Source organism: Acinonyx jubatus, chromosome F2 (assembly GCF_027475565.1).
Source record: "Acinonyx jubatus isolate Ajub_Pintada_27869175 chromosome F2, VMU_Ajub_asm_v1.0, whole genome shotgun sequence".
Taxonomy (NCBI): domain Eukaryota; kingdom Metazoa; phylum Chordata; class Mammalia; order Carnivora; family Felidae; genus Acinonyx; species Acinonyx jubatus.
In genome coordinates this window covers 19,001,364-19,026,314 of record NC_069394.1, presented here as the reverse complement: position 1 = coordinate 19,026,314, position 24,951 = coordinate 19,001,364, and the positions used below count along the sequence as shown (strand labels likewise).

Below are 24,951 nucleotides of genomic sequence, written 5' to 3'. Positions count from 1 at the left end.
GACATTTTTGCCTGTATCTGAGCCAGGGTGTGTGCTATTCTAAACGAGAAATCAGTCGTCCCATCTGCACTGAGGGAACTTTTTCTGATCATTTGTTAAAGCTTTATTTCCAAGGCACTGAGTGAATTTAATTAATTTCACCACCACCATCCCCTCCTTAATAAATTCCTCACACACGTGGATTCACTAGGAAATTGAATTTCATCTCTAGAAAACAAAAAAAAGGACATTCAACTAAAGGATGAGAGATTAGTTTGGTGAAAGCCCAGTGATCTAGTCAAAATGAAAATGCCTCTCAAACTGTAATGAGGTGAATCATATTAAAATGCAGATTCTGGCTCAACAGGCCTGGAGTGGGGCCCGAGATTCAGTATTTCTCATAAACACTCAGGTGATGCGTTGTGGCTGGGGCCTGTGTGGTGCACTTTGAGTAGCAAGGAGCTAAAAGACATTAAGACCTCATTCACGTTTCATTATTCCACTAAGTCACTGCAGTAACCAGGGAACCTTCTCAATTGAGCTTCAGTTTACTCTAATATAAAATATTCTCTAAGGTTCCTTCCGGATCCTAAAAATGTATCACGTTCCCAAAAGTATAGGCCCAGCTTCCCTGTACTAGCGAATTTACACGTTCTATCAGCAGACATGTACTGAGCTCCTATTATGTGTCAGGTACTGAATGAGGTACTGGCTGATTAAGTACGCACTACATCAAACCCCTGCATGAAGAAATCAATTCAGAGGTAGAAGCAAGCAATGATAACGTGATGCCATGCATGCTATGAAGCTGCTTAAGTGATGGCTGTTAAGAGGACACAGAGGTCTGAGAATCTGTGTTTTGGAAAGCATGTACGAGGGGATGCCATCCTGCAGTGGTTCTCAGACTTGAGTGTGCACCAGAGTCACCTGCTGGGCTTGTTAAACTACAGATCACCGGATCCCACCCACAGACCTCTGAGAATTTTCATTTCTAACAAATTTCCAGGTGATGCTGATGCTTGTGGTCTGGGGTCGCACTTTGAGAAACACTGTTTTAGACCTCAAGACATGCAAATGAATGAAATAGGGCTTGGCTTTGGGATGGATGACCAGGAGTCACGGTTTAATGGGAGAAACAGGCTTCCCTTCCCTCGCTCCATGCAGAATGGCTAGGGTAACTCTGGGAGGGGTTTGAAGAGGGAGAGAGATAGTATAGTGATAGTTCTGTGCCACATGAGCTTTGGAGTCAGAAGGAGCTGGGCTCAAAGCCCAGTTCTGTCACTTTACTGCTGTGGTCTTAGTATACCAAGTGCCAAAAAAAAAAAAAAAAAGAAAAAAGACGGTTGAGGTTTCTCAAATAATAATAGCATGATTCTATCTGGAAGGAGGGAGAAAGAAAAGACTGCCCAGAGTAGATGATATCTGTGTGATGACTGAGGATGAGTGGGAGCTTGAGAAATAGATCTGTTAGGGGATAGCAGGTAGCAAGGTAAATGGATGGTTCTAGGTGGAAGATGTCACCAAGCTGTCAAACAACACACTGCTCTGTTCACTAAGCACTTTCTGGTACATATGCATATATTATGGGATTGTTAATATAATCAAATTTAATATTCTTTGAGGAAAACTAGCTCTTTAAAGGACTCCTATGTACAATTCCCCTGTGAAGTCAAAAGGAAGACAGGCTTCAACGGTAAGTGCACAATGACCATGGACTCGGAAGTTCTAGGCTCAAGCCTCAGATCTTCCTCCTAGAAGCTCTACAACATCTGGAATTCATGTATATATGTTCTTTCCACTTCTAGCAACTCTACAACGCAGCTGTCATTATTATCACTGCCATTCTACAGATAGGAAGACTGAGGCCCAAAAGGATTAGATAAAATACTCAAAGTTATTAACTAATAAATACTGACTGAGCCAGTATTTGACCTCAAGTCTACTGGATCAAGTTTTATAAACTTTGGGATTTTGGCTTTTGTTTATTTCAAAAGAGGATTTTCTATACTTACCCAACGACTAGACCTAATGAGAAAATTTGTCAAAACTAGATTTCTAAGCTCCTTCTGTAGAGATTCTAGTTCTGTAAGTCTGAGATGGAGCCAAGAATCTGTATTTTTTAAAAAAATTTTTAAATGTTTACTTATTTTTGAGAGAGGGAGAGAGACAGAGTGTGAGTGGGGGAGGGGCAGAGAGAGAGAGAGAGACAGAGAATCTCAAGCAGGCTCCAGGCTCTGAGTGTCAGCACAGAGCCCGACGTGGGGCTCGAACTCACGAACTGTGAGATCATGACCGGAGCCGAAGTCGGACACTTAACCAACTGAGCCACCCAGGTGCCCCAAGAATCTGTATTTTTAATCAGTGACTGCCCCCACCCTCACCCCTGCCACCATGTAAGTATTACCTTTGGGGAAATTTGAGAAGCATCATTACCTGTTGTAGTGGGTTGAATAATGTCCCCCCAAAATTCATGTCTACTGAGGACCTCAAGGTGGCCCCTAACTTGAAATTGGGTCCTTACAGATGTAATTAGTTAAAATGAAGTCATTCTGGAGTAGGGTGGTCACGCCTGGATTAGGTGACCAATCACTGGTATTCTTACAAGAAGAGGATACAGAGATACAAACACACACAGATAGGAGGCCAGCGAAGACAGAGAGAAAGGTTGGGATGCTACAACTAGCTATAAGCCAAGCACATCCAAGGCTTGCTGCGAACTCCTAGAAACTGTAAGAAGCTAGGAAGGATTCTTACCTAGATCCTTTGGGGAGAGCAGAATGAATCTCTCCCAAACTGTGAGAGAATAGATTTCTGTCAGTTTGTAGTAATTTGTTATTGCAGCCATACGAAACTAATACATTCGCCTTCTAGAAACTTCAGGGAAATAACTGTCTTAAGCTGGCATTTTTTTTTTAATTAAAGAAAATGTAATGTTTATTTTTGAGAGAGAGACAGAGAGACAGACAGAGTGAGAGCAGGGGAGGGGCCGAGAGAGAGAGAGAGGAAGACACAGAATCCAAAGCAGGCTCCAGGCTCTGAGCTGTCAGCACAGAGCCCAAAGCAGGGCTCAAACTCACAGACCATAGGATCGTGATCTGAGCCGAAGTAGACACTTAACTGACTGAGCCACCCAGGCACCCCTTAAACTGACATTTTAACATGGAAAGCTGATAACAGTGGTTGGTTCTGGAGAGGAGAACCAGGTGGTTTGGACAGGGGAGTTAAAAAAGGGGGACTTATTTTTCTTTGTGCGCCCTTTTGTGCATGGTCAACCATGTGTATGTACTATCTATTAAAAAAAATAAAGGAACAAATAATGACATAAATCATTAAATATTCTTACATGATATCCTAGAGCAGCATATTTGGGACCAGAGCCATGAATTAGGAATGTATTGGTTTCTTGCACTCCATCAAAAAAAATAAATCATATTAAAGCCATTTGATATGAAGGGCTCATTCAAAAGAATGACTTCCAGAGTCAGTCCTGGGGTCAGGGTGATTTAAGCTACTGATCAGAGAGTCTCGAACTATGAGAACAGAAGCTCGTGAAGGTGAGGTCCAGCAAGACACTGAAGATCAGAATCCTCTAGTTAGGACGAAAATGGGGAACCCACATCATCTCTACTTTATGTTCAAGAACACACTCAAAGAGATAAAATGACTTGCTTCGTGTGACAGCCAGAGCTGAGTGTCAGAGCCACGTGATCATTCGTTCTGTTCAATGTAACATTTACTGGGCATTTACTGTGTGCGAGGCACCAGAAGGATAGAGATGTATCAGGTGCCTTCCTGGGCCTGTCCTAGGACTGTCTGTCCTCAAATCCACTCCTTGCGCTTTCCGAGACTTTGCTCAGTATTATGAGGGGATGATTACTTAAGGCTTCTGTGTCGTGTGGCTTGTGCACACAGGACGCACTGGGGGAGACCGGAGGGGAGGAGGGAGGGTAAACCCATGCTGGCTTCTCAGCTCTTCTTTCACCATCATAACCGATTTGCTGCTTTCATTTCCCTCTGTTTAAAATGTCTCCCCACCCCCCCAATAAAACAAAATAAAATAAAGTGCCCAGAGTAGTCTGTTTTCCTGGTTGGACCCGGACTGAAATGCTTTTGCTGCCTGGGTTTTTGATTTCCTGTGGCTGCAAGCCAGCTTCTCTGCTTGGGCTAGGCAGGTCAGCGCAGGGACTCTGGATAACCTGGTGCAGAACAAACTGTCAGATTCCCAGAAGGGCCTGCAGCTGGGGCCCTCCAGCTCTGTGATGACTGGTGAGCTCCAGGGCCCGGGACCAACACAGGGGATGGACGCTGACCTTCCCAAGGCCAACCCCAAGGCTCCCCCTTCTCCCCACCAGCCCCTCTGGGCTTGAGTTCATAAGCAATTCTAAGCTGAAGGGCTGCGAGTGCCATCAGAACACTGGGCACATAGAAGCAGGGAAGCTCCTTGGAGCTCATCAAAATATTAAAGCCATCCAACTCTTACAAATAAGTTCAGAGGTCACAGTTCTGGTTCCTTGAGAAACACGAATGCTATACCGTGTAGGGTAGTTTTTCTCTCCGAAATGGTGCCTCACGGTTTCGCAACCTAATATACTGACTGAGGCAATCACTATAAAGAAGAATTTTCCATCTGGGGACCAGGAGTATCTTGGGGAACTTCCAAGGTACCATAAAGGTCATAGCTGAAGAAATTCTAAACATCTGTTTGGCCCTGTCAGTGGTAACATGCAGGCTGTAGGAATGCTGAGAGGAAAAGCTGAGGAGCTCTGCCCTATCTCCTGGGTCTTCCTTGTGTTCCCTCATCCTCTCATCGGTCCATTCATTTGCACACACCTCTGTCCAGTGAACATTTATTCAGTGCCCGCCCTGAGCCAGTCACTACCTGGGATTGGGCGCTGGAGATAACATGACAAACTAAGGCAAACCAGGCCACTGCACTCATGGAGTTAGTGAGACAGTCAGATGTCAGTCAGATAAAGACACAGATTAAAAAAAAAAAAAAAAAAAAAGACACAGATAAACGTAAAAACACCACATGGTAAGAGCTACAAAGGGGGACACATGGGGGACTCAAGCTGAGTCTGGGTTTCTTCTGGGCCCCAGTGAAGTGGTGATGAGGTGTGGACTTCTTTAGTGAGCTATGTTTTTCTCTTCCATTCTTTAGCTTCATAGCTTATGAAATACTTGAACGTACATTGTATCACTTTACTTTTATTCCAATGCTGCGATGACATGATTTTAAAAAAGAAGGTTGAGAATTATTGCAGTGGGAGCTAATACAGATAAGAGTATGAGAGAATAGTATAGGTGAGGACATGTAAGAGTAAAGTATTTTCACATGTTTGTTCTTCATTTACCAAAAATTGGTGGTCTGGTCTTTAAACGTAAGTAATTATAATTTAGAAAGGCCACAAACAAACACACAAATTCTAGCCTTTTAGCTGGGGCAGAATCTGGTTACACTGTAGTTATATCTGCTTTTGCCGAAGCAAACGGAGGCGAGATTTCCTTTTGGACAAAGGTGTCCTCTAGACCCACAGGAAAGAGCATTAATCACAAATATTAAAACAGTTTCCAAAGCAACCCTATAACTACAATAACAAAGGATGCTTTTCACATGTTCTGAATGTGAAAAGGTCCTTTATCGGGTACCTTTAGGTCATGCTCGTTCACTTGGATAATGCCAACTAAAAAAGAAGCCATATGATTGCTTTTAGACTCTACATTAAAAACTATATAAAGTGGGGGGCGCCTGGGTGGCTCAGTTGGTTAAGCGTCTGACTTCGGCTCAGGTCATGATGTCACAGCTCACAAGTTTGAGCCCCACATCAGGCTCTGTGCTGACAGCTCAGAGCCTGGAGCCTGCTTCGGATTCCATGTCTCCCTCTCTCTCTGACCCTCTCCTGTTCATGCTCTGTCTTTCTCTGTCTCAAAAATAAATAAACATTAAAATTTTTTAAAAAAATCTATAAAAACTGGGAAAGAGAGGGAAAAAACTGCATTTACTCAAGGTGCCTAGCTCTTTGAGAATGACTGTTATCTCCCAGGAAATATTACTCAGCTTGAATGCACTGTTAGGACATTTCCATGATGATCATATTGGTCACAATAAGATTGGTTTATGCTGTGCCGTTAAATTATCCTGAAATCTCAGTTACTGAGCATAACTAAAGTTTGTGAAAATAACATGTTATGTTCTCCAAAGGGCCTGAGGTGGGTGGGGTAGGGATCTGCTCCACCAGGTCACTCAGGAAGCCAGTCTTAAGGAAACATCACCATTTTAAAGGTGCACCTCCAAGAACACACTTGCCAATCACTGCCTCAGCTCAGAAGCACACACATCACCTCTTCTCATATTTCATTAGCCAGAATTAGTCACAAGGCCCAACACAACTATAAGACTTAGAGATTCGGGGGGGGGGGGGGGACAAATGGACTATTTGGTGAGCCTACTGTCTGCCACTACAACCTATTTCCAAAACTCATCAAAACTGATGCTGTAGGGGAGGGACTAGTTTAATCACAATTCCCCCAACCTTATCAAGGCTCAGAGTTTCCTGTAAGCTCTTATTTTGAGTCTTTACAGGCACAGGGAAGAGAATTAGCATTTCTTGAGCTCCTATCATCTAGCCAACATTGTGTGATGGATACTGTGAGTTGGCTAACTCAAGCTCACTGCACCCTCTTTACAACATAGAATGCTAAAAAAAAAAAAAAAAAAAAAATTCCATCTTCCCAGAGTCCCTTACAGGTAGGGTTTTGGAAATATGCTAGGTTCTGCCAGACATACACTTGATGTCTTCCCTTGCTTAGGAAGGTGGCAGTTTTGACTGCCACTGCTGGTAAGCAAGGCTGTCAGGGTCAAAGGCAAGAAGCGATGGCAGCTGGCTGGGACAGCCAGTGTCCATTTACTCAGCCTCCTGGGTGTCAAGAGGCAGTTGCAAGGTGCCAGTTCCCTCATTCCTGGATCACCCCTCAGGTCCTGCACAATTTTGGTAATTCCAATGGCAACCTCCTGGTTCTCTACTTTTTCCTGATTAAATCAGTTTTAAAGACTCCCGAGGGTCATTAATGGAGACTCGATCAAAAAGGTCTTCCCATTTTTGGTAGACAACTAATTCCTTAAATACCCTTCTGCTTAAGTTACCTAGACTGACTTCTGTTTCTTTCACTGTGACTTGACTGATAACATTTACCAAATATCGCTATATGCATAAGTTCCTCTAACAACTTTCTGAGAACTCTTAACTGTTGAAATGAGTCAACTTGTACTTTTAGGGAATCTAAGTTTGAGCTGAAATAACTGCAAGCATAAATTTGTTTTAAATTTCATGTTTTAGCTTTAAAATTCATGTGAACAAACTCTATAATAAATTCTATTCTCCCCAAATGCAGAGCAAAATTGATGTTCTCCTAAGGTATACCTTTTCATTCAGTGGCTTTATATATTCCCTGATAAAACCAACCTTATCCATGAAGGTATACACACGTCATCTTGAGAGACATTTAATTTGTGTAAAAATTCTGAAAGGTGGCTCTCATGATGCTTTCATTATTTTATTATTTACAGATGGATTAACTGGGGCTTAGAGGGGTAAACTTAGGTGCCCAAGATCACAAAGAGCTGGGGTTTAAACCTAGGTCTATTTTCAAAGCCACAATTTCTTTCCACTACAACACACAGACTTCTTTTTTTATTTTTTTAAATGTTTATTTATTTTTGAGAGAGAGAGAGAGAGCAAGCATGAGTGGGGGAGGGATAGAGAGAGGGAGATACAGAATCTGAGGCAGGCTCTAGGCTCTGAGGTGTCAGCACAGAGCCTGATGCGGGGCTCAAACTCACAAACTGAGAGATCATGACCTGAGCTGAAGTCGGACCCTCAACTGACTGAGCCGCCCAGGAGCCCCAACACGCAGACTTCCAAGAATACATCTCATTAGTTCTCAGCTGCTCTGACCACTAGTTTGTAACAGAGGTTTGGTTAGTTTGCTTAGCTCAATGCTGATATTACTAGTTAGTTCTTCTCTCCTCCATGACACCAAAAGCTGTAAGCATCTGCCTCCAAATGGTACACTTCTCATTTTATGAAGGATTGTCCAAGAAAAGATGGAAGGAACACAGTAGAAAAATCTGTAGAACTAGAAAAAAAATTGACTACAACACACATTCTATATCGTGGGCCACCCATGAACAACATGTACACAAACATGATGATAATGGATTTGTGAAGCCTGGAAACCTAATACAAATTGAAGTCAATAGGATCCTGGGATGACTATGGCATCAGCAGAAATATGTCGGTTCAAATTCCTTCTCTGGCTCATGCATGCTGTTTTATCTGTCACTCTCCTTGCCTACATATCTGACAGCAGGCTAGAGAATCCTGCCATCAAGACTTACTGGAACATTTCTATAAAACTGTATGTGGCTGTGGTAGGATTCCACCCCCTTAGTGATTCAAGCCCTTCTCCGTCTTTCCTGGAGAAATTAATCTAAAGATACTATTTGCACGTTGACCCAGTTCTTCAAACTGTCAGCTACTGTAGCTCCAGCATCAGACAGAAACATATAAAAGTCACAATGTGATTTTCATCTGTTAAACAGCTGTGTTACACCTTCTCAACTCAATATTTTACCCAGGGCTTTCCCAGCACTTAATAAAACTATTAAAAAATTCTTAATGCATCGTCATGCCACTGAAAGAATCCTTTGCTGATCTTATGAGAGATAGATATTTCTAGAACAGAAAAAAAGAGGTAAATGGGAGGAGATTGTCTTTGCTAAGTGCCTACTTAGGTGTAAGGCATTAGGCACATATCAACTTATTTAATTCTTTAAAAAAAATTTTTTTTTTAATGTTTCTTTATTTTTGAGAGACAGAGCACGAGCAGGGGAGGAGCAGAGAGACAGGGAGACCCAGAATCTGAAGCAGGCTCCGGGATCCAAGGTGTCAGCACAGAGCCCGATGCGGGGCTCGAAGTCACAAACAGTGAGATCATGACCTGACCTTAGCCGAAGTCAGATGCTTCACCAACCGAGCCACCCAGGCACCCTCAACTTATTTAATTCTTAAAATTCTATATGCATACATAAAAATACTATCACCCTAATTTTATATATTTAAAAAATTCAATGAAGATAAGTAAATTGACTGAAGTCACCCAGATCATGAGTAGAAAAGCTAATAATGAAACCCAGATTGGACTGGCCTGAAAATCAATCATCTTTTCAAGATTGCCTAACACCTCTAATAAAAAATATTGCCAGAGAGCTTGAGAAACTAGCTCCAAGAATTGGAACTTCTGGATCTAGTGTTTTGTTTCCAGGTAACATGAGGAAACATTTCCTGATTGCCTGAATATTTAATAGCACAGGAAACGAAAACAAATTGCAGCACTTGGCCTTTACTGTGTGTTTCCTAACAGGGGTGGAGGAGAGCGCTTTCTCCTAGAGGGAAAAAAAGCACCACGTTACAACTGCAAGTGTGTCTATTAAGGGTAAGTGAGTTGGCATTTTAGATGAGACAACATTAAAAAGATTTTGCAGTTTTGATTCCACTGATGAATGGTTACAGCTCAAACATACCCCTTCCTCTCTTCCCATCTTCGTCTGTCTCTGGCTATGTCACTGTTAGAATCAGGTTGGGGCAGGGTGACGGCAGCACTCCTATCTGACTCCCCAGCTTTGTTGTACTGGAAGAGGACACACCCCCTGGCCCCTGCTCTCTGAGGAGACGACAACAGTCCATCGTGAAAGCCGTTTCTCAGCTCAGCCACCCTGGCCACTCCCTGCTGCACTTCCCTTCTGCACCTCCAGCTTGAGACAAATAAAGGGTCTTTTCCTCTGGGCATCACCGAGGCTAAAAGAAATCTCGATCAAAATTCTAGAAGAGGCATGGCACCATTTATTTATTTATTTATTTATTTAAATTTATTTATTTTTGAGAGAGAGAGAGCAGGGGAGGGGCAGAGAGAGAGAGAGAGGGAGAGAGAGAGAGAGGAGAATCCCAAGCAGGCTCTGGGCCGTCAGTGCACAGTCTGACGCGGGGCTTGAACCCCAGAACTGCAAGATCGTGACCTGAACCGAAACCAAGAGTCAGACACTTAACCGACTGAGCCACCCAGGTGCCCCTGCAGCACCTTTTATTAAGCAGGGCCGTATAAATATAGGTTCAGTCACTAACGAGGTGTTCGAGGTAACCATGTTTTTCGTATAGTTGTCACTTGTATATACATCAGACCTATTTTCGAAAAGACAGAACATAAGTACACTTTTTGCGATTTTATTTTTTGTCTCTGCTTTCTCCAGATTCATTCTCTGCCCTTCTCTGCCTTGCTCTGTGCTCCAAGAGTAAAACTCGATGTACTAAGCACATCACTCAGCCTCCCTAGACTCTGCCTTCCAGTTGTCAGCAACCACTCAGAAGCAAGAACAGGAGACCTTAGGGCGGGACAGAGGAAGATTAGGGATGCTGACCTATTCCCAACCCTCCCTGGGCCTCAGTCTGTCTCCCAGGGCTCCCGTCCTCACCAGCTCACAGAAACTTTCTCTTCTCCTCGGTCCCTGGGGTGGAAGCAGCTTCCCAGTTGCTAAGACCTGGGTGCTTCTCCATCCATTGCTGGTTCTTCTAACACAGCCTGCTCTTCTGTAAATGGTTCCTTCATTCAACATTCTTCAGTTAAGGCTTCAAGAGTGACACGACCAGCATCTGTGCAATTGCCATTCTGGATGCAGTGAGCGATTTCTCCATGCTATTCCAAGAATTAGGGCAAATGCAAAAGAAATGCAAGACGTGCTGCGGTTTCTCACCATGCCTGCAAGTCCAGGTAAAGGACATCAGACTGTCAAAAGACAGTCACTCTGACTGTCAATCAAGCCCGTATCGTCAAAGGCCTAAACCTGTCCTATGCTTCTGCTTACTCCCACCCTTCAGCCAAGCATGACTTTCCTCGGTTCCATTCACCGAGGGCCAGTGTAACCACCTAGCGATAGGGGCCAGATGTATGACTGACGGTGGCTCCATGTCCAAGAATGACAGAGCAAAACTAGTTCTGGACTCCTTTTAGCTCAGGCCTTCAAGCCCACTTTCTCAGGAACTCCTGCAGATTCTGGCCCTTACATCTCTCCAATTCATCCAACTTCTCTTTAGGGCTTCTGTCCTACTCTAGCAGAGGCCAAGATGATTTCTCACCTCAATTTCTGCAGTAACCCTCTGACTGCTCCCCCAGCCAGTCCATGCTTGACTATGAAGCCAGAGGGGTCTTTGTGATGTCAATCCCCTGCTATAGACCCTGCCTAGAATAAAGTCCCAAACATAAAGGGGCTTAGCTCTGAATGTGACCACCTCTGTAGACTCTTGACACATTCTTCTTAGAGAGTACTCCAAAGCGACTGAACTTCTTCCAATTCTTTAACAGAACTATGTTTTTTCTTGCCTCGGTGCCTAGACTCATACTGTCTCTTTTGCCAAGAATACCCGATTTCTCTCCCTTCCCCAAACTTTGACCTGGCTAACTTCTAGTTTATTATTCGCGTCTCAGCACAGACATCACTTCTTCTGACAATCATTCCCCGTTGTCACCATCCACCCCCTTCCAAAAATCAGAACTTTGGATTGGGTAGTATTCCTGCAAAGGAGCTACTGGAGCATCCTTTCCACCTGCATCATCTTTAAAAAAAAATTTTTTTTAATGTTTATTTATCCTTGAGAGAGAGAGAGACAGACAGAGTGTGAGCAGGGCAGGAGCAGACAGAGAGGGAGACACAGAGCCCAACACAGGGTTCAAACCCATGAGCGGTGAGATCGTGACCTGAGCCGAAGTCGGACTCCCAACCGACTGACCCACCCAGGTGCCCCTCACCTGCATCACCTTTTAGCGTTCTGTTTTGGAATGCCCAGTTACTTGTACACATTCCCTACCTGACCAGAAGCTGTGTCAAGACAAGAACCCTGCAACCGCTGCAGATCAGGACCTAGCAAAAACCCTGGATGGTCAGAACTATTTGCTAAAACATTGAAATATAAGAAAAAGAAAGACATCTCAACCAGGTCGAATGGACCACCAACGTGAAAATTCCTGTTCTAGTTTTGTTTTGGAACAAAGAAAGTACCTGTCAACAGACACGGGACCTGGATGTCCAAGTAGGTGTTGTCTAAATGTATCTGCAGCTCTCCGTGCCATGAAACCATCCTCCACTGAGGAAAGTAAAAGTCCATGCATGTGCTGAGGAAGAAGGGCAGGGCTGCTCTGTGAATCCTCCTCTCTCCCCCTTCTCCCATCCCCACAGCAGGTGATGCCCACTTGAATAGAGGATGCCTGCATTCTAGCACGGGGTTATTTTCAGAGGCTCATTATCTCAGCTGGAAAATCCTGGGGCAGCTTTTTGCAAACCAAATGGAGTTCAATTAATGTATTGAGAGCCAAGGATCAAGACCTAAATATTGAGAGTCAACATTAGCAAAAGTCTCTCAGCACCCAGATGGTCAAGTTCAACCTTTTGAAATGCTCTTTGAAGAGGGGAAACTGAGATTTTTCCTGGAATGGTGCTTAGAGGTACAGGAATGAACTAAAATGAACTCATCTTATTGTGTATTGATGAATCATGGAACCATGCTTGGTGAACATTCTCCTCAACTCCTTTCCTCAAGGCTATCCAAAAATAGTTAAATTCCCTTTTTTTCACTAGCTTACCATTGCCAGGGAAACCTTACTAATTCATCTCCAACAGATTAAAAATATATGATAATTAGGATGAACACTCAAGTTTATCTATGGAGGAAACAGATTTTCTTAAAAATAACAAGGCTATGAAAATGTTATTTAAGCTCATTAAAATGAACCTTTTGTGCACTCTGTTGTATACAAAGATGCAAATTATGCAAGGTTTTTTGGGGGGAAAACAGTGGCTTGGCCATTCATGTTCATCTCCTCTCCCTTAAAATATCCCAGTAAGGAAAAACAGTAAAATATGTATAAGCCCACCAGAAAATGAGAGGCCAGAGCTCAATATGTGTCTGAAGGACAGACAGCAATGAAACTCAGTAATCGATTGCACATAAAGAATGAGCCAAAAATGCTACAACCTGATGGGCTACAGAGAGAACCCAAAGAAGCGTGCGCTCCTTGGCTCTGCATACCCTGCAGGGGCTGGGAGCATCAGAGACAGAGGCAGGGGTGATGCAGGGCTGGAAACAGGGTCCTATGTGAGGTGTGCAAGCTGAGTAGTGGGGCTCTCAGAAAGCTGACAACTGGGTGTTCCTACCACCACCCACACCCAAGGACCGGCAAATTGTCCTAAGTACCTTAATGGACCCAGAGGAAACTTCCAAACATCAACATCTGCAGAACTGGAAGGGATCTCTCAGCAAGGCTGACTCACCAAATAATAACCGTACATGAATTCTCACCAACTGATAAACCCCCTCCCCACACAAAGGTTCCAATAGGTTTCTTTGTCTCTCAGTGTAAAAAATGAGCAGATACCAAAGGATCACCAAACATCTGAGGAAAACTCCAGCAAGTTAGATGAAGATCCGAACAAACAAGCGGAAAAAAAAAAAAAATAACAGAAAAAACAAAGAGCACAAAGAAAAGTAAACAAACCTAATTAATAGTCTCCAAGGATTAAGACAAAATATAGCATCCATAAAACAAGAACAAAATTCCACTAAAAAGGAACATTCAGAGAATAAAGAGCTAAAATATAATAGCTAAAATTTAAACAATATATTCATGAGAAGGGTCACAGAAATAAACTTTAAGAAGTGTGACTGAAGTAATAGAGAAAAAAAAAAAACAGACTTAGAAAACCAATCTATGAGGTCATCTTTCCAACAGGGGATCCAGAGAGACAGAGAACAAAGAAAATGGAGAAGGACAATACCAAATACATAATGTGAGAAAATTTCCCATATCTCAGACATGAGTCTCTCTCATGGTTTACAAATAGGCTTCAAAATGAATGATAAACACCCATTGCTTTTTAATAATAAATCTTTGAAAACTATCTGCTTTTATTATTTTGATAACATTTAAGCTTTCATTAAAATAACTTTTAAAAAGGAGTGTCTTACCTGTTTTCTTAGGTCTGTTGTGGATGCTAAAGGCAAGCCTTCTTGCTTTGCCTAACTATGTACACTTAAAAAATAACATAACTTGGGGCGCCTGGGTGGCTCAGTCGGTTAAGCGGCCGACTTCAGCTCAGGTCACGATCTCGCGGTCCGTGAATTCGAGCCCCGTGTCGGGCTCTGGGCTGATGGCTCAGAGCCTGGAGCCTGCTTCCGATTCTGTGTCTCCCTCTCTCTCTGCCCCTCCCCCATTCATGCTCTGTCTCTCTCTGTCTCAAAAATAAATAAACATTAAAAAAAAATAACATAACTGTTTAGGACTTTATTTCCTATTTCAGATCTCTGACTAATTCAGTCCAACCTCCCTGAACTTTCCCTTCCCAACCACCTTTAAACAAACTGTTGAAACATTACTATCTATTTCACTTCCTGTATTTCTCAAAAGCAGAACGTGAGCACTGTTGAAAAACACCAAGGTCATCTCTCTTTTTATCCATACCCTTCCAGAGTAACAATATTTCAGTAGGGGTTATCTAGGTAAAAAGCAAAGATGGATGAATGGATGGATGGATGGATGGATGGATGGATGGATAGATAGATAATGTGATAGAGGCTATAGTAGATAGAGGTAATAGATAGACAGACAGATATATAGACAAAGGTAACAGATGGATACAGACAGATGAATAAACATGACCAAAATGGTGCTCTTGGTGGTAGAGGGAAGTCCACACTTTCAAATGAAACTGGTAGATCATCCAAAAGATAATACTCATGTTTTTTTGTTGGTTTATTTGTTTGTTTGACTTTAGTTTTATACATGATGGTAAAAGTTTAACTTAGCCACGTGAGGAGGTTTCTAGATCCACGGTGGTCTATACAAATTCAGAAACACTTCTGCTATGAACACCTTGATATATTATATAAGATATAATAAGAAAAGCTTGCTTTTTGGGCTTTAATGTACTACTGAGCTTGCAAAAAAGAAAAGGAAACTCCCATATTAAAAAAAAAAAAAAGGATGGGAAGGCATTGAAAACAACAGTGGTGAGTATTGGGGTTGTGGCAGGTAGGTCAGTAGTGGCCAGGGGGGGGGGGGGTTGCTGAAAACTTGGGAGTTTGATATATACATGATAGTTAAGGTTCTGTGGGCCCATGACTTGGGAAACTGGAATGAGTTTCCTACAGAGAGCCAGAAGTCCCAGAAGGCTAAAAACCTCTGTGAAAGAATGTCTTACCAAATAATCTCTCCCCAACAGTTTGAGGAGATGACCTGGAAATTTCTTTCTGCTGGGAAGAAAACTCCTCCCTCCCTTGGAGCCCAGGACTGAGGATATTTTGGTTGAAAGCTGCATTTATGGCACAGTTATGCTACCAGGAATTAGGGGATGCTTACAGGGGTATCAAATCCTTACAACAGTTATACGTGGTCAGTGTCAGCAAGCACATTTTATAGACAAGGAAGCTCGGAATCAGAGAGATTAGGCAATTTATCTAAAATGAAAGGGCCTAAGTGACAGAACTGAGATCCAAACTCCCATTTTCTAACCTCAACTCCAGAGTTTTACTCACTGATATTAGCAGGTGGTTAATTTGGGCCCTTTTTGGGCCTAATTTGAAAATGTGTCCACTTACTATAGTGCCACTGTAACTTTATTTCACATTTTCCCCTTTGTTTCCAAAATGCATTGTCAATTGTGGTGTGCTAGCAATACTTTCTGTTATGAGGCCACCATCGTGTATCCAACCAAAGTGCAGAAAACAGAACCAAGAAAATACACATATCATGAGCCTCTTAGGAGAAGCTCTTTTCACAAGCCAGGATTTACTATAGAGACAGGATGGGCAGTAGAACCTCATGAATCTTCACTCTGGTTGACCTAATGGAGGAGCCTTTTCAATAGGATTCCAAGTTTGAAGAGTATGGTTGAGAACTCTACATAAGCTTTGGGTGAGGGGGGCTATCGTGTGCCCCCAAACACTGGAAAAAGTAGGAAATCAGGCTCAACTAGTAAAATGGTTACTCTTGTCTGGTGGTCACCAAAAGAACTTGTGTTTCCAAATGTGTAACTAAAGTACTTGGGATCACCTAAAACTCAAAACAAAGGGATATGGGAGCCACTTTGGACAGCCAGGACTAGAATTTGATTTAATTTAACAAGCAAAAACAAAGTCCACTGCTCTGGTCCCCATCAGGAATAAGACTGGGTGAACAGAAGAGGAGTGGGGCATCCACTTAGGGGAGCCCCGAGTATTTATGCACAGCCCAAGGGAGATGGGGGCTCTCAGTAAAGCAGTAACTAACATAATGGCTACTCTGGCAAAGCTCTCCTAATCCCGGAAGGGGTGGCTTCCCGCTTCCTTGTCTAAAATGTACACCTTAAGGTCTGCTAGCATCTCTTGTATTGATAACCTTGGCGACAGCTGAATTCCTCACATAGAATGCATTGCTTAGGCTGCCTTGAAAGTCCATATTGTTTTTGTTACTTGGTGTTCTGATATTCTGTTTATTTCTCTACTTGTCTTCTAATACAGACCACCTGTATGTGATGGGAGGACATACATACTGTCCTACTTCAGTGTTTACTTCTGCTTGACAATTGCATTTGTTTTGGTTAATATTAGCCCACTCCTTGGAGATGGATCCAGTGTCACTATGCCACTAATCAGGTTTCTGATCCTCTGTGGCTGCAACTTGGGAGCTGGATTGTGGTAACATCACTGAGGGCACTTTGTGAGAATATATCTGCATCTACTATAGGACTTATTGGATCATACCCCTCTGAATCACTGTGTGCTGAGTGGAGCACTTCTATTTGAAATTACAATGGCATCTTCTGTGGATTTTTCACTTGTATACTGTAAATAGAAATGCACACTGTTTTACAAAAAGCTGTATGCATTGCTTCATAATTTAACCATGAATATCTACAGTGGAGTCTATTACTGGAGCACATAGTCATGACAAAAGCTTCATACACCATCCATAAGGGTCCATCTGCTTTCAACCCAGTAACAGGCTTTGTTAATGGGTTGTTATGGTTTATTTAAGTTTGCTGTGCCTGTCAAGATGGAACCATGTTTTTATTTGTTCTCTTATTCCCAAGCCTATTTAGTGGAAGATGTTTGCTTTTTTTTTTTAAAGTTTGAGAAGGTAAAGAATACCAAAAATGGACAGATGAATATGCCATTTATCATACATAGCACATATTTTTTAATGCTTGCTTTGTATCAAGCAATGTTCTCGAAAGATGGGATATTAAAATGACAACACGGGATGTTCCAGACCTCAAGGGGTCTTAATAACTTTATGAACTGGGTAAGCACAAAAGAAAAAAATCTCAAGTCATTATGAAAGCTGCCATCATGGACAGATCTACACACAGGGTATAGTGGGACCAGTGTCTCACCTGTGCTGAGTGTTAGAAGGTGACTAGGAAGTTGTCAGGGAAGTAAATTATTTAAGGGTGGCTGGGGCATAAAGGATGAGATGGGAAGAGCTGGACACTTAGGGAAGATCCAGAACCTCATAAGGTTTTTATGTAATACTGAGTAGTTTTGGTATCAGCGAAGGTGACAGGGAGCCATCTTGAGCAAATGGATAAATTTTGGGTGTTTCATATTCTCTTGGCTAGCTGGGTGTAGGGTAGATGGTGGAGGATAGCGAAGGAGCAAGCTGGAAACAAAGCACCCGGTAGAGAATATGTCCAAATAGTCTGGAGGACTGGGGATGTAGCTCTGGACAAGGGCAGCAAAGAGCTTATGAACGAGTTATTTATGAAGTGAAATTTTTAAAAAAATGTTGTAATCATTGACAACCACTAGCAGTGACATATTCTTGTGGATTCAGTGCCTGCTGGGTGACCTTTTCCACAGAAAGAGTAGCAATCCTGCCTGCTGTTCTACGGCTTTTTCTATTTGAGAAATTGAACATTAGAGTTTTTAATGCAAACTATAAGTAGCTGTGCATCACCAACCAAGGGGATTAGTCCCAAGCTGCTGTGGCATTTGTCATCAGTTCTCAAGCCTCAGCATCCAGGAGCCCATTGAGTCCTGGCCATTGCACTTACAGTTCAAGTGAGCTGTTCTGCCAGGTGCTGGAGTCACAGGCAATGGGTTATCGTGATTAAGAAGCTGGGCTTCGTGTTGGAACCCCAGATCTACGGTTTGCTTCAACTCTCACTTCTGAACTACATTTCACTGTTTATGAAATAGAGATTAGAGGACCCACTACTGAGAGTTGTTATTAGATTGAATGAGATACTTGCTGAAATCCACACATTCCATCGTTGAACTAGACTCTCCCTTTCTCTTTTATGTTTAACGGATGCATTATTTTCATTTTCTCAGAAAGGCTACCATCTCAGTTTCCATTTCCCCTTTCACCCAGGAGTTATTTCACAGCTTTTAAAAATCCAAGAAGAAAGGTTTTCTGCACTTCGATTTTGCAATTTGTTTTCCACTTTTACTCCACTATGATCAGAGAATGTCGTTTAGAATATTCCTACCTCAAGGAGTTTATTGCACTTTTTGTGAGCTAATCTATAGTTAATTTTGTCAGTGTTCTATCTGCATTTAGAAAATGGGATTTTCTACATTTAGAAAAGGGAAGTGTGTTCTTTATTATCAGTGTACAAAGTTTGTGATGTATCCAGATCTCCCTTGTTAATGACGTTGTTTGGGTCTTTTAGATCTTTACTGATCTTTTGTCTACTTGCCCTATCTTGGACCGAGAGTGGCATGTTGAATTACCTAATAGTACATTTCGATTTCTTCTTGCATCTTCTACAAAGGCCACTGCTGTGTTATTTGGGGTGCATCCACAACTGTTGAATGTTCCTTGTGAACCCTGGTCTTCAGCCTCAACCAGTTCTTTGTCCTGTTCTGTGTTTTCAGTCTGCATCTTACCCTGTCATATATCAAGATCAAAAGTGGTACTTTTTGCTGTCATTGCTGTTAGTTTATATTTGCCTTGTACGCTTTACCCATCTCTTTGCTTTTTGCCTTTTAAAATCACTTCGTGTTAGGTGTGTCTTGTGTTCAGCACGGAGTTGAGTCTACATTTCTGACTAGTACATTATACTCTGCCCAGCATGTAACCAGAATTCCATTAAATATTTGTTTCCTTTTTCTTTTCTTCTCTTCCTCGACCAGGGTCAAGATTCACCTAAAACCATAATCTTTTCCCCCCAGCTTTGTTGAGGTATAACTGACAAAATTTTAAGGTATTTAAAGTGTATAGCACGGTGATTTGATACACATATACATTGTGAAAGGTCAATCTCATTATTAGCAGTTCTGGGTCTATCTGGACGGAAGTCTCCTCCTGGACCCTCTGGCTTAGCTGGATTCTCATTTTCAGTCCTGCCCTGCGGTTCTCATACCCTAGCAGGATAGGCTCTCCCACACCACCTCATCAATGGTGGACTGAAGACCACTGATATAAAAGTTTAAAGATGTATTCCCTCTTCTGGCTTGACATATGAAGTCTCCAGTGTTTGAACTAAGGCCCGATGTGTCCCAAAATATTCTTTACAATAGAATTTGGTGCCTTAGGAGAAGTTACAGTATATAGACCACAGCTGGAATGAACCCTAGAAATCATCTACTTAAGCTCTCTCCCCAGGCATGGATCTCTCCTACGATATTCCACATTTTCTAGTCTCTGCATTTTTCTGGTAACGGCAATCTGACACTGTCACCCACACTGTAGGCTTGCATTCAAAACCCAGCAAAACTGTGTATTAGCCATACGATGCCTGGAACTTCTATAAGAACTGAGCCTCAGTTTTCATCTACAGAATGAGGACAATGAGAGAAACTCAGAGGGCTATTTAGAGGACTAAGGAGGGTTACAGTTTTAAGTACCAGGCAGATAACTAATGGAATCCCCCAAGTGTGTGGCAATAGGAGTGCGGAGGGGAATTCATTCCCTTATACAAAGAGAAGCCTCACCCAGGCTCCTGCAGATTGGAAACCTGCCTGCAGCAACGTGGGCCTACTAATTTCCCCAGATCTATCCATTTTTCTAGAAAAGCAGAGATCTGGCTTTTCAATGTGAAATTTCCCAATGATTCAACGTGGGAAGTAGTTCGGATTTCTTGAACACACTAGACGGATCCTACCTGTCGTCTGGGTACGCCTAGAGGCTGCGACTTTGCAGTCTCTGGTCTGAAGTAAATTAGCGTAATGCCCAGCACAAGATAGGCACTCCATAAACTATGAATTCACCGGATCTAACACCTTAGACATCAGACTCTGGCAGAAAGGACTTGTCCGTCTGATTTGGTAGCTAAGAGACCAGGAAAGATCAAACGCAGAGTAACCGGGGCATCAACTGAAGGCCCAGGGAAAGCAGCAGAAATTGAAGGGGACAAAACAGAACAGGTTAGAGCGGCTCATGGAGGAATGGAAGAATTCTGCCTCCTTGCCAGTCTGCCTGCTCCAACTCCTCTTTGGCTGATACTTCCCACTCTCTCCTACAACCGCTGCTCTGATCCCTGGGCAGACAGAACCGGCATGGGAGGAGTGGGGGGAGCAGGGTGGATCCTCCAGCTGCTGGAGTGAGAGAGGCTAGCAGCTTCTTTAGAGTAAGCTTATTAGGAAGGGAACGAAAAACGCTTTGAGCTCGAAGCTGAGGAGGCAACTTCCTCCCTATCCCTATTCCCTTTGGCTCTTCCCCATCAGCAACTCAGAGCCTAGCCAAATACATCCCACTCACGTAGGCGGCAGCTGTCCCACACATGTTACAAACAAGGGCCACTAGAGCTGTCCCTATTTTTAGCACTTGGATGTGTCTGCCAAGGTCACCAAGACTCCCCGCTGACTGGCTCCATTCCTCTCCCTCTCCTCTACGTGTCTGTTATTTTCCTCCCAGGTAGATGTTTTCTGTTCAGATGAGTTAAAGTAAGATGTCTGGGGGAACAGGGACCCACATATTTGCTGGTCTTGCTGGACTCCTTATAATTTCCATGGATTGGGTGATACATCTATCCCGAGGCATGAGAAATCGTGTACAGACTTTGAGAAATAGCACTCCAGGGTTGGATCAAAGCCACTCGCTTTTTGTCTCTTAAGCATAAAGAGAAGTTTAGAGCAGAAAATTGCATTGAGGATCCTCCCATTGAACCTTCCAAGTACACAGTTGAGGACACTGAGGCCCAGAGGGGGCTGATGTGCGTGCTACTACCTAACATTATAATGAATACCATTATCGGGGCGCCTGGGTGGATCAGTTGGTTAAATGTTCGACCTTGGCTCAGGTCATGATCTCACGGTTCATGAGTTCAAGCCCTGTGTTGGGTTCTATGCTGACAGCGCAGACCCTGGAGCCTGCTTCAGATTCTGTGTGTGTCTCTCTCTCTGCCCCTTCCCCACTCATGCTCCCTCTTTCTCAAAAATAAATAAACTTAAAGAAAATTTTAAATAATAATAAATATTATTATAGCTTATATTCAGGAAGGTTTTCCTGCCGTAAGCACTTCATGTAGATTTCCAACTCAGCGAGGTATCTATTTCAATTATCCCCATTTTGCAGATGACAAAACTGAGATTTACTGGTTTAAGAAACTTGCCCAAAGTCACATAAGCTAGCAATGGGAGGCCCAGAGAAGACACTTAGGATCTTGACTCCAATTCAACTCTTTCCAGAACCAAAGCTCAGTACACAGATTTCTCATGAAGGTAAAAGAAAGGAAGGGAATGAGGGAGGGATGGCTTGAACACACAACATTATCTCTGTGGGGCCCTTTCAGGCTATTCTTTGGAAACCTTTGAGTGTTTTCAGAACACAGGCACAGGCCTAGCAATGTCAGAGGAGATCCCTGGCCCTCTTTACCTGTTCTCAGGGTCAGCCAAGGCCATACTCCGAGTGACATAACACATCTTGAGGGGGATGCTTTTCCGATCTCGGTGGAAGGAGAAGGGCTGCGAGGACAGAGGGTCTGAGGAGCCGCCCCCTAACCGAGGCGATTCTGGTGGAGGTGTTTCCCAGCCGATCTCAGATACCGGGGAGCCTTTCTTCACATAGGGTGTGGCTTCTCGCATGTATTTCACTGCAAAAAAAAAAAAAAAAAAAGACAACAGAGTTTTTAAGTACATCAGGGCTGGATTTCTGGAAGGTCTGATTGAGTTTTTCAAAACTTGCATTAGATGAGGTCTTAATACTGAACCTCTTAAACTCTAAGCAAGATCCACAACTTCTGTGCTTCTCAAAATAGTTTTTCTGTTATTTAAATTCCATACCAAAGCGGTTTTTAGAACTTGCTATTACGATGACCTGAACTTGAGAATTACTTGCAGCTTTTTTCAACTATGACAACTTTTATCTTTTCTGATTATAAGTTGCATTCTGGGGAAGAGGCTGAAAGACAAATGGGCAGAGAAGGAGAAAGCATAACTTAGGCTTAAAGGCACATGACTGTTCAATATAGAAGTTGGGAATTTGGTAGCCACATTCTCTATCCACGGCATCATTTTTCTGTGCAGAAGCAAGAATAGGATTTTCAATTTAATACCACTAAGCACATACAGTATGCAAAAAAAAAAAAAAAAACTTACATAAAAGGATACTTATTTTGCAATTGAAAAAAAATCTGTAAGAGCAAAAATACCTTCTGAAGGAGCTGAAAACTAGGACCAACCTAAATGTCTATAAGAAAAATAATAAACTGTAAGACAGTTGTACAGTCATTTTAAAAAATGAGACATAGCTATAGATGTGTTGTAGAAAGATCTATAAGATCTATTATTAGTTTAAAAAATGTTAGACAGAAGTACATATACTTTAATCTTTTGCATATAAATCATAAATACATAGGCTTATATATATATATAAGTTATATATATATAACTATTTCTGGATAGAAACATACGAAAATGTTAACAGCAGTTAGCTCTTGGGAGTGGAAATAAAAGCCAAGCTGACGAAGAGTAGACTTTACTATTCATTTATCACTCTTTTATACCATTTTTATGTTTAGCCAATATGTACATATTACTTTTGTGAAATTATAAAAAAACATAAATAGTTCAAAAGCTGAGTGGAATAGACTGAAATCCTGCTCTTCGATGTGTTTCCTTGGTCTTAATAAGCTATTTGCCAAGGTGTCTGGGTGGCTCAGCTGGTTAAGGTCTGACTCTTGATTTCTGCTCAGGTCATGATCTCGTGGTTTGTGAGTTCGAGCTCCACACTGGGGTCTGCACTGAAGGCACAGAGTCTGCTTGGGATTCTCTCTCTTCCTCTCTCCCAGCCTCTCCCCTGCTCATGCTCATGCTCGCTCTCTCTCCCAAAATAAAAAAAATATTTTTAAAAAAAGAAGGGTTTTTTTTGCCTATTCCGAATTTAAACATTTGGTCCATAGACAGCTTTTGAATTGACAGGGCAGCTAGCTTCTTGGAACAATGCAACATAAACATCCATATCTTTTCCTCTATCACTCGCACAGTCTGCTTCTGTGCTCCTCTCTGGCGGGGAGGGCGGGATTGGCGAAGTTCCTTACCAGTGTCTGATTTTACAAATGGCAATGGACTGGAATGGGTACAAACTAGAGGATATTTACTCTAGATCGTTGATGATTCAAGTCCACAAACGAATGCCTTTACCATGCAAGACATGGGGCCGGGTGTACAGAGACTGCAAAAATAAACAACAGACAGTTTCCTACTAAAGAGTTTAAAACCATGGGTGACTACAGTGGATGCTGCTGGGTCCCATCAGATCCTTTCCACCAGTCTGAGCATGTATTTTCTAGCTGCCTGCGTTCGTTGAGAACAACTCTTAGCTGCCGGCCTGCTCTGGAAAACAGCTGTTAAACCAACAGAAGCCACCAAGTCTGGGAAGCTACAAAGTTGCTGCCTGATCCCCCAGACGGAGGCTCTGCTTCTCAGGAGCCCCACCCAAGACAATGATACAACACAAGTGCATAAACAGCACACAAAACAGAAGGAGCTGAGTGTTAGAACAAGAATAAAGTATGTTGAAAAAACTCACAAGGAAACTGCATCTAGGAGCATGAGTGACAAGTTAGGTTCATAGCAATTTAATAAGCAGGCCAAACACACCGAGGTGCATGCAATATGGGCAGGGATTGGGGAACTCAGTCATAGGTGTCAAAAATAGCCATACTAATTCAAGACAGAGGAGATGTCATTTAATACCAACACATATTTGAAAAGGAGATTTCAGGGTTTTCACTGAATATAAGTGCAGTTAGGAGAAAACAGCTCCACGGTCACCACAAATCTGGTAGCACAGGCTGCAGTCACAGAAGAAGAAAGGGCATTCATGCACAGTGTATTTTAAGGCATATTGTTTATTTGTGGGCAATATACTTAAAAGGGAACACAAACATACCTAAGTACAAATGCAGAAAATCTAAGGGGCAGATTTAAGCTGTCCAAAGCCAGAATGAACAGACCGGTTTTGAAGACACTGAATTTTTTTAATCTCTAAAAATGTTTTGGTAGGAGCTAGAACACAGCTTAGATTTGTATAGAATCATACTTGTTGATAAACAGGAAATTCAAATATAGCTGAGATGGTTTGAAGGTTCTCCTTTGGTTGCATTATTATGCTTCTGGCTGGAGTAGGAAATGAGTGTTGTAGAAGTGAGAATCCAGAGGTGCTTCATGGAATAGATGTCAACTGAACCTGAACTTGGCTTTAAAGGGAAGATAGGACTTCAGAGAGTGGAGACAGGAATAACAATCCTTCTTTTACATAGTGCACTCTGACTTACACTTTGTATTGAAATCACATAGGAAAGAAAGTTGCCTCAGTTTGAAGGGGAATAAAGAAAGAACATTTATTCTATACCTAAAGATGTGCCAAGTATGGAACCAGATGTTTTATATACCTTCCCGCATTTAAGCATGACCTTATTTACTTTTTAAAATTTTTTAAAGG

General features: G+C 42.4%; 1 protein-coding gene and 1 long non-coding RNA gene across 3 annotated transcripts in view; both read right to left on the bottom strand.

Moving 5' to 3' along the window:
- Positions 1-24,951, bottom strand: part of SNTB1 (syntrophin beta 1) — a 237,994-nt gene that overhangs the window by 115,738 nt on the left and 97,305 nt on the right. For both annotated transcript variants that reach the window (XM_027063978.2, XM_053208329.1), the window contains exon 3: positions 21,883-22,099. In XM_027063978.2, the coding sequence (XP_026919779.1) occupies positions 21,883-22,099 (217 nt within the window). The remainder of the gene's footprint in view (positions 1-21,882; positions 22,100-24,951) is intronic.
- Positions 5,939-21,876, bottom strand: LOC113600591 (uncharacterized). The gene is made up of 2 exons (XR_008292687.1): positions 10,508-21,876; positions 5,939-10,417 (listed from the first exon to the last, which is right to left on the bottom strand). It is a non-coding gene; the product is annotated as an uncharacterized LOC113600591 (long non-coding RNA).